At 38.3% G+C, this 14,950-nt stretch overlaps 1 protein-coding gene across 2 annotated transcripts; it reads left to right on the forward strand.

Moving 5' to 3' along the window:
* The first annotated feature begins 3,512 nt into the window (after positions 1 to 3,512).
* Positions 3,513 to 14,142, forward strand: PXMP4 (peroxisomal membrane protein 4). Of its 2 annotated transcripts, none has more exons than XM_044447582.1 (4): positions 3,513 to 3,661; positions 5,683 to 5,745; positions 7,991 to 8,189; positions 8,986 to 14,142. In XM_044447582.1, exons 1-4 carry the CDS (start codon positions 3,549 to 3,551, stop codon positions 9,247 to 9,249), a joined length of 639 nt encoding a protein of 212 aa, XP_044303517.1. In that variant the 5' UTR covers positions 3,513 to 3,548; the 3' UTR covers positions 9,250 to 14,142. The 2 variants fall into 2 exon arrangements, with proteins under 2 accessions (XP_044303517.1, XP_044303516.1); XM_044447581.1 differs by lacking the exon at positions 3,513 to 3,661 and adding an exon at positions 3,752 to 5,045.
* The last annotated feature ends 808 nt before the right edge of the window (positions 14,143 to 14,950 follow it).

Consider the following 14,950-nt stretch of genomic DNA (forward strand, 5'->3'; position numbering starts at 1 on the left):
ATACAGTCCTGTCCACGTCATCTCAGAAAGCTTTGGAGTGTAAGGAGACAGGAGTTGGTTTCTGCAGTGCCTCAGACATCTCTGGATCCCAGCCCTGATGTGTGACAAAAAGTGCTCAGGCTGCCAGATCATGTGTCCAACTTCACCAGTTATTTGTACATCGCCATGAATGATTTGATCAGCAGACTCCACACCAGAACTTTAGCAGAGGAATAAAATATTCTTGATCATTATCCCTCATATCTGATTGGAGGAAAGTGTCCTGATATTTGGCAGAGCTCAAGGCAGCTGAAAGTATTGCAGAAGATTTCTGAATTGATAGCAGCAAACACTGGAGGTTCATCAGCAGGCACAGATGAGAGCTTAGCTGTGAATGATGTGTCAGCAGCTGGTGCATGAGCTAGCAAAGCAGCTATAGATGGTGGCACATTGTTGAACTATTGGTTGAGTGGATTATAAATTCAATTATGAATGAATGAATGAATGAATGAATGAATAAATAAATAACAATAGCAGTTATGACAGAGAGCACACATTGTTATTATGCCATACTCCAATTGATCCCAAACCTTTAACATAAGAGTTGAAGGTTAAGGATGCAGGTTTGCAGGCTAAGCTGTACTGATTTATGCATTTGAAAGATGGTTCTGGAAGAGAGCTTTGCAAATAACCAGGACTGTCAGAACAAGTGAGACCTAGAACAAATCAAGCCAAAACTTGTCATGAAAGCAAAAACGATAAAACTAAGCCTGTTGTATTTCAGGCACATCGTGAGACAACAAGACTCATTGGCGAAGACAATCATGCTAAGGAAATCTAACAGAAAGGACAAATATAAGATGGATTGACTCCATAAAAGAAGCCACAACCTTAAATATACAAGAGCTTTTCCAGGGCTGGAAGGGCAGGACATTTTGGAGGGCTTTTGTTCATAGGATTGCCATAAGTCAGAGATGACTTGACAGCACATAACAACAGCATGCAACTCTGAAGTTCTAGAGCCGCCATTTTGTGAATACAGTGGTACCTCTGCTCACGAACACCTCAGTTCACGACCAAATTGGGTTGCGAACAGAAATTTCTGAAAAATTTTGCCTCAGGTCACGAATTCCTCATTGGGTGACGATTGTGAATGTGCCCGTCTTCCCCCCCAGCGTGCCCATGATCATGCCCATCTATGGCCGCAATCATGGTCACGCTCATGCAGGGAACATGGGTGCAATCGTGGTTTCACTGGGGGGTGGGGTGAGATGGCTGCGATCTTTGTTGTTCTTTGTCACTTTGCTTCAAATTTTTGTGATTAAAAAATAATTACAGAACGGATTAACCTTATTTACACTGAACCTGATGGGGAAATTTGACTTGGCTCATGACCAATTTGGGTCATGACCAGAGTCCAGGAATGGATTAAGTTCGTGAGCCGAGGTACCACTGTAATCTCTATTCTGAGACAACTTCAGAACCTGTTATTGTTGGTATATGATGCAGAACCTTCAGCATATTGTGCAGAACAAAAACTATCTTTTGAGAGATGAACTTCTAGTTCCCACTATTTGATAAGAATGTTCTCAGCCACTCAGTTATTTTATTTTATTTTATTTTTGTGGGAAAGAGTCTCAGTTTTCAACTATAGTTTAAGGAGGGATAATCTTTCAAGGCATCTTCATTCCCCCTTCATTTACTTTTCTACCCTTTCTTTCTCCCCCCACTGCTTTATTTCCTCTCCTCTCGTTACTATCTTTCTCTTAATTGTTTAAATCATTCCAATTTACCCTTCCTCCTTTTGCATTTTCAATTTCAAGTTCCCCAGGCAACAAAATGTCTTGAGCCAGACTTGTGATTGTCTTTGAGTGCTTCTAAATAGAGTCAAAAAGAATTGTGCAGTTTTTTCCATCTTTCCTTCCTTAAAGATTTTTTCAAAAAGAAAAAAGCAGAAGTGGTAAGAAAATAGAGGAAGACTACAAATTGAACACCTGGACCCCTAAAAAATGTTGTGAATGAGAAAGTGGGTTTGCACAGTAAAACCTCACCAGCAAGACTCATTGAATTAGACATTCCGCAAATACTGGCAACTTTGTAAAATAATATCAGGTTATCCACTGGGGGGCACTCTAAACCTGGCTGGGAAGCAAGACAAAACAGGTTCCAGTGCCTCCGACGTTTTCAGAATAACCTTTACTTGCAAAGGAACATCAAATTGCTCTCTATTAGGTTTTTTGTCAGAATCATGTCTGATTGGCAGCAGTGCAATTTCTTTCCCAGAAAATATAATTATCCTAATTGCTGTCTTTAAAGATGGAATGGAAAATACTTTTTCTTATGACTGCAGAAAGTAGAAGAACAGGTGCAACTGCCTAGATGGCGTCAGGAATACAACATTCTGTATCACAAAAATGTAAAGTTCCAAACAGAGATAATCTACTTTGGCTGCAGACAAGACTTCCTCGGAAGTTTTGACGACATTTTTTTCTTGTTAAAAGTTGGAAGGAGACTGTAGCCTCGATTGGCAGCAATATATTCCCACAAAACACACCTTCACAGCGATATGTAAAATAGAAATGTAGAATCAAGGTAAATTTGTGTTTATAAACAAGTTTAAAAAAGTGAGGCTGCACACGAAAGTAAGAAAAACTATTATCCGCATACTGCAAACAAGGAGGAAATCCTTATTGTTGCTAGTCGTGTAGTGGAGGGTAATTTATGACAACCTTGCAATGTAGGCTAGTGTTTCTTCCCGTATTACAGGGCGATATTTGTGAAAGATGGTTTCTGACAACCGTGCAATGTAGTTCAATGTTAATATCTCAAGTTACAGATAGGGGCGGGGGTCATAAATGATCACCCTCTTTATTCTATTAGACTGGAATATCACTTCCAGCTTTTAGTACGGTGCTGGTCTCGCTTTTAATAGCTGAAATACAGATATAGGCCACCCACTAACAATACACAAAGAATGCAGCTAGTGAGTAGGGATCAAGAGTAAAAGAAGCAACTAATTCAGATATACCACGTGAATTCATTTCGGCTTAACCGTGAATCGTCTTAACTCCTCAGTCATGTTGAAAACCGGTAGCACAGCAAGAGAAAACCTTCAAAAACTAAAGAGGGACAAGTCCAGTTATATTGCCTCCTTTGTGTCCCTTCAAAACCCCCCGCAAAGGTACAGCCAACGTTCAACTGAATGTAGAGGCGTTGCGTTCCGTTTGTATGTATGTATGCCCGTTTATGTGTATGTGCCTGGGCAGGGAGAAACTTTTCCAGCTCGAACGATTTAAAATAAACATTCAAAATATAATAGTAAACAGGATGGCAGAGGAGGTAGAAAAGCCCTACCACTCTCAATTACTTTCTATTTCTACACCCTGCATATTTCCTAGGCGAGTTTCCTGAACAAGTTGCCGGGCAAAAGCGGAACCATACTTCCTGCGTTGGTTTTCCGCACGGACACTGTTTCCACAACTCCGTTCTTATGCATTCCGTGCGCTCACTAAATCGTCTCCCGAGGTTGCGAACCTGCTGGGATCGAAGAGCGAGATTTGGTGGCTGCCATGCGTGCTGAGGCGATGTTCAGGACCTTGCTGTATACCGTCAATTCTTTGCTGCAGCAGCGCAGATACCAGGCCGCCCTGGCTGCCATCAAGGGCTTCCGCAACGGAGCTGTGTAAGCCAGGGCTGCGTGAGCTGCAGCCAGACCATCTCTCTGCAACCCATCTCGCCCTCACCCGAAACAGCCCTGGAGCGGTGCGGAAGGGTTCCCTTTGCAGATTATGAGATTAGGGAGCGATGGGAGGGAAATCAGCCGTAGGGTTGGAGACACTTTGGCTACGCCCCATAAGCTTGTTGGCGAAAGAATCCTAGGGGCGCAAGATTCTTTTAAACTCCTGGGAATGCTGGCAGGTGTCTTCTCCATCAAAAGAAATACAGTAACAGGGCTATGGGTGGGACTTTCAGCTTCAATCTCTCTGTAGTTGTATGGGTTGGACCCAAACCGTCATTCTTTGGAGCAGAGCCATTTAAAACAGAAGGGCTTAAGTTAGTCAAAACATATGTGCAAGCACGGTTTTTCCCTACTAGTATGGGGTGAGTAGAAACTACCTTCACCACTTAAATGTGTTCACTCACCACCTACTACCAGCTGTCCGTGAGAAGTATTCCAGGGAAGACAAGGAGGCAAATGTTACTGCCCCTCCCGCTCTGTGGGAATTCTAGATGTCTAGTTACAAGTGAAATTTGTGTATTGTGCTGTGTGTGGGCGGGGGGGGGTTAAGTGTTTGGATGTTAATTGAAGCCATCTTGGAAGTAAGTCTAGAAAGATGGGATATAAATAATGGCAATAAATAAAGTCCGTTGATTCCAGTGGGTCTATTCTACACATGTATAAGCCTGGAAACAAACTCCATATTTGTGGCTGATTTCAAAGAAACATTAATAAGAAGCATTTATACTGGGGGCAGACTCAATGGAATCTTAGAAAAGTGTTTAGAAAGCATATACTCACCCAAAACAATTTTTAAATAAAAGGACAAAGCCAGCAGTGGTTATAGGGTAATACCCTGTAACATCCAGGCAAATAACTTAGTTTTCATGTTTAATACCTCAGACTAGATTTGCTGCTGAATCCTTTTGCCTTTATAGATGATATTTTTAAAAGCCATCCCTTTCTTACTGTTTCCTCTGTTACTTTTTTATTTTCTTCAGCTACAGCATGGGTTTTTTTTTCCTTTTGGCTAACCTTTTGCCTAATTGTGATACCCTCTGCTTCTAAAAAGATATGATGTGATTACATTTAATCATTGTTTGGTTTCTCAAATGGTTTCATTTTGTGTTTGACCTCTTTTCTTCATGTTTAAAACTCATCATAGCTTTGCTTCCACTTCCCTAATTCCAGCCTGTTTTAGAATCTCTGCTGGTTTTTCCATACCCACTTTGTTCTCAAGGATACTTCTAGGTTTCTCTTTTCTTACATTACAAATCTGTTTGGAGTCAGAGAACTTTTTTTATCAGCAAAGTGCCAATGAGATGCCAGGCTTTCTATATATCTGTAGGTATGTATAACATTTGTGACCAAACAGTGAGCTAATGGTACAGAACAATAAGGATCTTGGTATTTGAGGGAGGTTGTAAAGCTGTGCTTGTTCAAATTTGTACACTGTATTACGCAATTAATTTTATGTTATTCTGCCACAGCTCATTTTCATTCTCTCAGTGCAGAAGGTTGAACATAGAGCAAATGCCTCTGCATTGTATAACCTATACTCTTGTGCATATTATTTCAGACCTGAGAAATAATAGTCGCTGTACTGCTTTGCCATCTAAAAGCTGCATCCCTAAACTCTGCTATTTTATGGCGGAAATACCCTAATCCTAACCCCAAATGACCAGATTCAAAGAATAAAATCATACTGAAACATTCTGTGTAAAATAAGCTAAATCTTACTTAGAGTAAACTCATTGAAATGAATAAGACTCATTAGTTATAACTAGCTTGTATCCCAATAATTTCACTGGATCTTCTTTACTTAGAACTTATGTTAGACTTGACTCAAAATGTTTTAGTATCATTATATTCTTTGAATGTGCTTATTCAGGTATCACTCAGGTATCACAAGACCCTGAGGTAACAGAGTTTGGAGTGTAGGCACTTGTTTTTATTTTATTGATCTTTTATTTTCCTTTTGACAGCTATGGAGCAAAGATCCGTGCCCCCCATGCTTTGGTGATGACATTTCTCTTTAGGAGTGGAAGGTATTGGTCTTTCTGTCACATAAATGTAACTATATATAAGCATGTGTGATTTCATAATGTCCAGGTTATGGAACCCACACGGAGTTATGGAACCCACACGGAATGCATAAGAACGGAGTTGTGGAAACAATGAATGCCTTCTGAGACTGTCAAACCTGTTGCGACATATTTGACAAATGCACATTCTCTCTCTCTCTCTGATGTATCAACTGTGGATATTTATTTTTAATTACACAAGGCTACCAGTGACATTCTATTGCAATAATTCAGATATTTACTCACAGAAACTTTCACTGAACTCAGCAGGACTTACCTCCTAGTAAGTGAGTTTAGGATGGGAATGCAATGGCATAATCCTGTATATAGAATAAAAACATGCATGTGAGTAAGTTCCACTGCATCCAGTGGGTTAAGCCTTAACTTGGTGTAATGTATAAATAGCAGTGCAATTACTATAAATAAATTAGCCCACTGAATTTAAAGAGACACCCTTAGATAAATGTACATAGGACTGAAGCAAAGTTCCATTAATTCAGTTGTGCAGGGTAAACATGCATAGATTTGGGCTATTAGATATTAGCATGACCTTCTGCATTTTGTGTAGCTCAAAAGGCACTCTCTATGCAAAATAATAAGCACAAATCTGATATAAGAAACTGCAATGTTCAGAAACTTAAAAAAAGTGAACAAATGAATTTGAAATGGAGACTACAGCATGAAACCACTGAATTATAGCTTTAGACTTTTGATTCTAATACCTGTAGCTTTATTCAAGATAATTTATTTTTATCCTAGTACAGGTGTTAAGTAGTAATGTTTGTCTTATCAACACTACCTTGAGAAGAGTCGGCTGGCATAATTTTACACATACTTATGTTTTAACACAGTTGTTACATGCTTCTTTTTTGCATTTCCCGTACTTCAAATCTCAGTTTACAATCTTTCCCCCAATTCCCTGTCCCAACCATATATACATATTTATGCATGCTAGTCTGAGGAAAACTCTGCATACATCTGATGAACTGGATTCTTGTTCATTAAAGATTATGCTAGGTTGAGGATTCTACTTCAACCTAAGGGCTGAATTAAGTTTCAAAGCAGCTCTCCTTGACTGCATTTCACTGGTTGACAGGGCAAAAGGCAAGAGGGATAGGGCCAAAAATACAAGCAATGCCAGTATAATTAAAGCTCTTATTGCCAGTAATTAATCCCTAAAAGAGACATTTCAGCCCTTTAAAATAGGAGGAAAAAACTGCACCAAAAAACAGGAAAGCACCAAATAAACAGGGGTCGGGTCAAAGGATTGTACCCATCTGGGGAACTTTGGAGGCTGAATTTGGGCCCTTAGCCTAAAGATCCCCATCCCTGATTTTGGCATAAGTTTCTTAGTCTTTAAATTGCCATGATATTCTTTCTTGTATTGACCACAGGAATTTATTTTTTATTTATTACATTAATTTGCACATTACTTTCTGATAGTATCAGAGTGTTTAACATAATAACAGTATAAAATACTATTCAATCAACAAGGCTGAACACTAAAGTTGTAACAGTATTGGCTGTGTCACATTCCAGGGAAAGCTTGCATAAAGCCTATGTAGACATGTTAAGCAGTTATCTAAAGTTGAAAACTGTGGACTTCTATCTAATTTGGAAAGTCCAAAGATTCACTAGAGAACCTGTTCATGCCCACATTTATTTGACTGACAGTAGACCTTCCATTTTCTATTGCTTTTTGAACTTGGAATAAGTTATCATTGTCATTTTCCAAAGCAGATCACAGACAATGGCTTGGAAAGTGATCTTTTGGTGCCCTACATAGTGCATGAGGAGCCGTAATGTGGATTCCCAGATCTGAGGTCAGACCTCTTGTGTTCTGCCCTTCCCCTCATAACTGGCACAGAAAGAACCATGCTAGCTACCTCCTCAGGCCTGGCAAATTGACCTCTGAGAGGGTATAAAGGGAGCATTCCAGGGGGAGGAGACTAAGACTGCCAACATACAATGCATCCTTACAGTGCTTCAGCCTCCTTCACTCCCCATCCAGCTTAAATGCAGACTGGGCATAACAGAGAGGCAAGGATAACCTCCACCATTCCTCCTGCCCTACACTGGATGCTTGTAAGCCTCCAAATAGGCAGGCTTATGGATACTGAGGGCACCATTGATAGGACTGCATCCTTAGTAACTGTTTGACCTAGCAAATCAAGGGGAATAATGTTTGTTTGTTTTTACTTCTTTCCAGTTTAAGAGAGAAATTGAAAGCAATTGCTTGGGCCACCTACACTCATTCCAGAAACCTGGCATACTTCGTATTCACATATAAGGGTCTGATGGCCCTACAGTCACAAATACAGAGAAAGAAAATTCCGATTCATTCTTTCCTTGCAGCCTGTATTGGGGGCTGGTTAGTGTTTGGGGAAAATAATAATATTAACAGCCAGGTAAGCAGTTGTGTTGTATTCTGTTGGCTATGTGTTTTTGGCCATCAAATTTGAAATGAAAATTAAGTGATGTTAACAATTGGTGTTGCTGCATAAAATTCATCTGTTTTGAATTTCTGTTTATGAGCTCTTAATGGATCATAAAATTAACATCACAATCTTTTTTCCACTCACTGTGCAACTCCAGAGAGAATGGTAATAAGTACAGTGTGTTGGTAAGTCTGTCTTGCTACCACCCAATGCATTCTTGAGTAATATGCTTTGATCAGACATTTAACAAAATTTAACTGTTCCTGTAATGGGCAAACCTATGGTTCATCTACTTCAGCATACTGCTTGTTTATGGACAAAGGTTTAGAAGGATTGCAGTTGGTGAAATCTGTGATATTTTACAAAATTAAAATAGCAGGAAGTGCACCTGTTCACTGTGACTTTTCTCCATAGAACAAAGAGGTAAAACTAAGCAATTCCAGAGATAACTTGGCTTCATTTAGGTATACCTTGCATGCAGGTTTCTCTGCTATAAAAATAGTAATCTTGCAACTGGATAAAGATTGCACACACAGCTAATTTTTAAATGTACTTTATTTTGTAATTGATATAAGCTGTTCACCTATGTTAAGAATAGAGAGCCCAGTTGAGAGTAGAAAATGAAATGAGTATGAATACGAATATGAAAAACAGCTGGATATAATAACCAGCATGGTGATCTCATAACCTGAAAGTTGTTTCACATAATCACACTTTCTGGATTTGTTATGTGCCTGATATTAATTCAGATTTCCCACCCATACAGATAAATATGTACCTGTTGTCTCGAATCCTGTTTGGCTTATCCCGACTGGCAGTGGAGAAAGGTTACATCCCAGAGCCAAAGCAAGATCCTTTCCCACTTTTTGCAGCTCTGGTTTGGGGCATTGTTCTCTGGCTTTTTGAGTATCACCGACACACTCTACAGCCTTCGTTGCAATCATCCATGACCTACCTGTATGATGACAGTAATGTCTGGCATGATGTTTCTGACTTTCTTGTGTATAACAAAAGACCTGCTACTAAGTAGACTTCAAAGATATTTGGATAATGGCACATTCCAACAGCAGGGCATAAATGTTTTTATCTGAACAAATTAGTGAAAAGTTACTATTGTGAACATTGGGTGTGAATCTCTACTTGTGTCTGGTAACAATTTTCTCTGTAGAGCTGCTGATTTCTGTTGGTTCAGAGCTTGAAAGAAGGCCATATTGCAAGCAAAACGTTTTGTCAAATGTCCCTCTTCTCTGTGAGAGACCTCATTTCCTTTTCTACACTAACAGCTGTAGAATTGCTTCGGGGGTGGGAAAACAAGCTATAAATGCACTGGTCTAAAAACTTAAAGCATTACATTGGATATATCTTATGTAATGTTGAAATAGCAGATGGCACAAGTAACTTTCTAGCTGCTTATATGTGCTAATTCTTTCACCACTCCTTTGCAAGTTTAGGTCTACAAATTTGCTATCTGGAATATGCTGGGAGTTGCTGGGAGTTATAGGCTTTTTTCCAATCTAAACCTGCATAGGATTGCACTTTTTCTTTATTAGTATCAGAAAAATAAGTTAATTTTATCCAAATTTGCTAATTTTATGCAGGGCTTAACTATAGGATTTTTGGAAACAATAATTTTGTTGTTTATTGCCTTTTCCTATATACCCCAAAACCAGTAAAGATGCATTTATGAATAATATGTTTAAATATTTTTAAAAGTTCACAGAGAGACAGTTTACTAAGGACATGATATGCATTCAGCATTGTGACAGGTGCTTTTAAGCATACTATAATCTCCATCTTATTAAAAATACTCAGGATTCATTGGATATAAATTATGGATTACATTGGGGTATCTTTTCAGGTTGATGAGTGAAGGCAGTAGAGAGAAGGATGAAATATAGGAATGGTGCCAAATAGATAACATACTCTTCTTATGATACCTTCAGCATTTGTGGGGTAAATACCTGAACAGGGGTTTTTGGCCCAACCTCTTCTACCTAGAACCATTCATAACTGCAACTATGGCTGCAGTTGGTAAACTCTGATAATACTGTGGGCAGGTGAATCTTCGATTAGAATGCAATCAGTTATCTGGTGTTATAGAAACAAAAGTGCTAAGTGATATGGTTAGGGTATCATATTAACAGAATTTTTTAATGCAAAGAAAGATAGCAGGTGAGTACAAACCAGTTAACATTAGGAGCGTGCAGAGTGGTCATCTGAACTAACTACAGCAGGCCTTACTGCACTATCCTTGTTTTCTAAGAACAGAAAAATGGGCTTGAAAAGGTAAGAGAGGATCTTGCAGAAGCTCCTTTTCATAGGAAGCCCCAAAATGTCAGTTTTTGACTTTGTCCCTTCACCTCTGTACATCAGTTGTAGTAGGCAGATGTATGACATTATGTCTGCATATACACACAACAAACCTGAAGCGGCTGGCTTTATGAATTAAGCTGTCTGACTGCAATCCTCATGCTACTTTAGAAGAATCAATAGGTTTGATTCTTTTGAATGAATCAATGAGTTCAATAGGTTTAAATGCTGCTGGGGAAAATAGATTCTATAAGAACTTCACCAAGGCATTTTTATTTGGGAGGAACAAATGTGCTTCCTTGTGTGTACCTTAGGCATGGATTGTTAGTGGAGTATACATGGATAACAGGAAAATGCTGGTTAATGCACCAGGAAAAATATGATGGTTTATGAAATACTGTTCTGGTTTACTTTACTGTTCGGGATGTTGTCTTTGATATTTTTATGATCACTAATTAGCATTTGCTGGTTTATTATTTTCCTGGGAGCTATTGAAGTGTTTACCCTAGAGGGGCACAACATTTATATGCATTTGTTATTCTTTTGTCACATTCTTCTTTCTTCGTTATTCATGTATCATCTATTTTTGAGCATCTGTCTTGATCAGATTATATGTGAACAACTATCTTCTGTTCTGCAAGTTATCAACAACCCATGCAAACTACAACTTCTACCACCAAACTGTCATGTCATAAAATGCATCTGAAAGGACAAATACACAAACTGTGTCAGAACATTACTGATAATTTTAGACAGTGGCATTCATCTCAGGTGTCTTCCATGTCTCAGTAGCTAATTTTGTGCAATGGCATTATCTTCATGCACTCTCTCTAAATGATAAGACAGTAGTTGTTGCCAGCTAGAGTTTTTAGTATGATCTTAACAGTACCTGCAGTATATTTTCTTAATTTCCTTATATCTGCTGCCCCACTATCCCCAAGTTTCTATTCCCAGTAATGCCAAGCTTTTCTAGCAAACTGTCTGAGATTCTTAACTGTCTGCAATTCACAGAACACAAAACTGCCATAAAACAAACCAAACTCTGATCCCACCACAGCAGCACCCTTTACATATCTGTCTGTGGCAATTAACTGTGCTTTTTAAAGATTGCTTTCCCGCTGTGTAAGGGTAGAATGCTATGCTACAAAGTCAGTCAATTTCCCAGGGAGGTAGCTGGAATAATTTTCAACAACATTTAACATCCACCACTGTTCCAATAGCCTGATAGGCGAGGTTGAATCCCTTCTGCCACTAATGTGCCTGAACAATACCAGTGTGTGCTAGGGAAGTGAACTAGAAGTAATGGGCCTGTCTGAAGACTCTTGGAGACGTAGGTTCCATTCCTCACTCTTGCAGATCATATTGTTTGGCTAGCTAAGTGTTCTGTTTGGTTTTCATGCTAATAAGAAGGAAGCATAAACAGAAATAAGGAGACCGTTTGACAATCCACCTCCCAAGCAGCCCATCACATCAATACCAAGCAAGTCCAAACCATCCCCACTCTAAAGATCAAAACAGACTTGTATATGAGCTGTGTTTACAACTGGCCAACAGTGGCAGCTTATTGAGGGCTTAGCTCTTTTGTGTTTTGTTCAACAGGAGATCTTGGTTCCCAATGCTGAGGAACTATCCATCCCTAGCTGATTTGCCATGACTCCATTGTGCTTGACTAACATTGTTTCTCGAAAGTGGTGAAATAGTACAAGGAACATCTAGAAATGCCATTCAGGCTACTTAAATTATATACTTCAAGGTAGGAAGCAAATGGAAAGAGAATGGAAATGCATAAATAGCTGCACCAACTCAGTGTTTAGGAAAATATAATTATGTTGAACTTAAATTGCAAGTCTCAAATTATCTTAAATCTTTTATCATCTTTATTAATTCAGATATTCTACAAAATCTGATTACAAGATAGACCATAGTAAGGTCCCTTTTCTTTTTGAAGCATAACTTTTTTTTGGTAAATGCTTTTTAGAATAACCTTCCTAACATATGCCTGCAAATCTTTATGTTAGGGTTACACGTATATATGTTATATGTAAGAGTAACTAATTCAATAGAATGCTGCCAAGAGCCTTTTAGTGCCTTTCTGATATACATGCACATTCATTTGGGTGAACTTTTTCCTTACATGTTATTACTGTTTTCTAAAATTTTGAGAATGGCAAACAGTTAATAGTCACTTTACACATTACTCTACCTACTCTAATGCTTGGGGTTGTGGGGAGGAAAATAGATACCTAAGCTGTGCTATATGCATGCATCTTATTTTCCCATTAATATGTGCATTAGGAACCAACTGCCAAATACACCTCCTTGATAGATGCAATCTCTTTGTATAATACCATGTATTTGATTCCTTTGCATTCATGTAGGAAATATGTCATGTGTAAAGTTGCCCTAAAATTGTCAGCTGAAGCTTTTAAATGAAATGCTCTGCCATGAAAAACTGTATTTCAACAATGTGAACGCAGGCTTCTCTTTTCAAAAATTTGCTGGACACTTAATTGTGCTTTTCGATTTTTGCATACAAGAAATATCAATTGCTCTGTACAGAAAATACAGGCACTGACTATCTTCCCTAGGTTTATTGTGCTTATTTGCTACCTTCCTTATGGTGAAACCAGGCCTATGCTGTTCCATGTGTGCTGCTTTATTTTTATAGCAGATACCAGATCAAAAGACACCTATAACAGATGAATCCCAACTATACCCTCTTAAGCCATAATTTTCTAAAGCTGTAGAGATCATAGAAGCAATTCTTCCTGGGACAGTTATACCAGTTATATCCAAAAAAGGATATGTAGTAAGTGTTAGGTTTCTGACTTTATAAAATGAAGCTCATCTTGAAAATTATCTAAAACTTTAAACCCTATTATTTCCAAGTATAAGGACATACACAGAGACTATTGAATATTTGGCACTGGAAGAACAAAAGTTTCCCGAAGATAATACAACTGATCGTTGTTAAGGATTAAAACCTTGACCTGAGTTTTGTGGCAATACCAGATCTGGAGAAACATACAGTTAACATTATAGTTAACAATTTTGATCAGATTATTTCATATGAAGGCATATGTGCTCATAATATAGTAGAAAATTTAAATTGCTAGCTAGTAAGACCTAGCAGCTGAAGCAGCTGGCACATACTATGTGTTTGACAGTGGAATAGGAGAAACAAAGTGAATTAGAAAGGTCTGCTTTGTGATGCTTTTTTTGTATTATGTATGAGGGGTTTTTTCCCCATCATTTTACCTTAATCTGGATGGAAACATGCAGCTTGTAGATTCTTGTATGAGAACTGAGAATACCTGTTTTTATTTTGAATGTATGTTTCTGCCCTTACAGCTACAAAGATATATTTACAAATGAGGAAAGCACTAAAGGATTGGCTGCAAAAGGTGATTTTAAAAGAAGCCTGAATTCCTTATTTTTCTAGATGTCTTATATCAACACTTGATGGATTTTAAGCTTTTCACACTAAAAGAACAATTGCAGAAAAAGGGTATTGTACAAATGTGATATATCTGTCATCTGTAATTTGGCATCTGCCATCTTCATTAAAATGATATGCAAATTACGTTGAGCAATTAAATATGCATATTAGTTACAGCTGTCCAGCTTATGTGTTTGCCACTGTGGCCTTCCATATTGATCAGGGTGCCTACCTCTTCTCTAAAAAAGATGGATACTGTTGATTAAACTGATGCTTCATTACATACATATTCCTATCAGCATGGAAAAGATAAATTAGCTAATGTTGCTTTCATTTGGTACCTTATGTTACCATAACAAAATAGACAGCTATGAGCACTGGTTAAACCACACAGACAATGATGTTTGGTATTGTTGGTTACCTTGGTTCCAAGGGGACGCTTGAAGGCTTTGTTAATAAAAGCACTGAAGTCTGCTTTAAAAGGCTGGGGTGGGGGGGGGTGTTAAAAAAATCAGACTTCCTCCCTTCATAAAACTGAACAGCTATTCATAACCAAAGCAGTAACTGAAATATACTGTCCTTTTATATTAGCTGTGGCAACAATGGAACCAGATTGTGTCTTGATTATGATTTTAATGAACACACATTACAGATCCATGTTGTGTATTTGTTAATATGCTAGCTTTATTTTTGTCTTGTGTATACTTAAAAATGCCATATGGGAAGCCATCATTAGCCCCAGCTCATGTTCCTGAAAATGAAAAACAAGATGTTTGCACATCAAATACAGTTGTACGGTAGACAACATATATCTACAGCTGACAGCTCTTGATCTCTGAAAAATATTTAAGGACAAAATAAGGCAATATATATAGAGGCAGGTAACTGACTCCTGATTTTTATGTTGTCTTCTCTAAAGGAGAAGCAAGCTCAGCAAGTTACAGACTTACCAAGAAATGGTAGAAACGCTTAATGCTCTGCC

The sequence above is a fragment of the Varanus komodoensis genome, unplaced genomic scaffold (genome assembly GCF_004798865.1).
Source record: "Varanus komodoensis strain SLA01 unplaced genomic scaffold, ASM479886v1 scaffold52, whole genome shotgun sequence".
Taxonomy (NCBI): domain Eukaryota; kingdom Metazoa; phylum Chordata; class Lepidosauria; order Squamata; family Varanidae; genus Varanus; species Varanus komodoensis.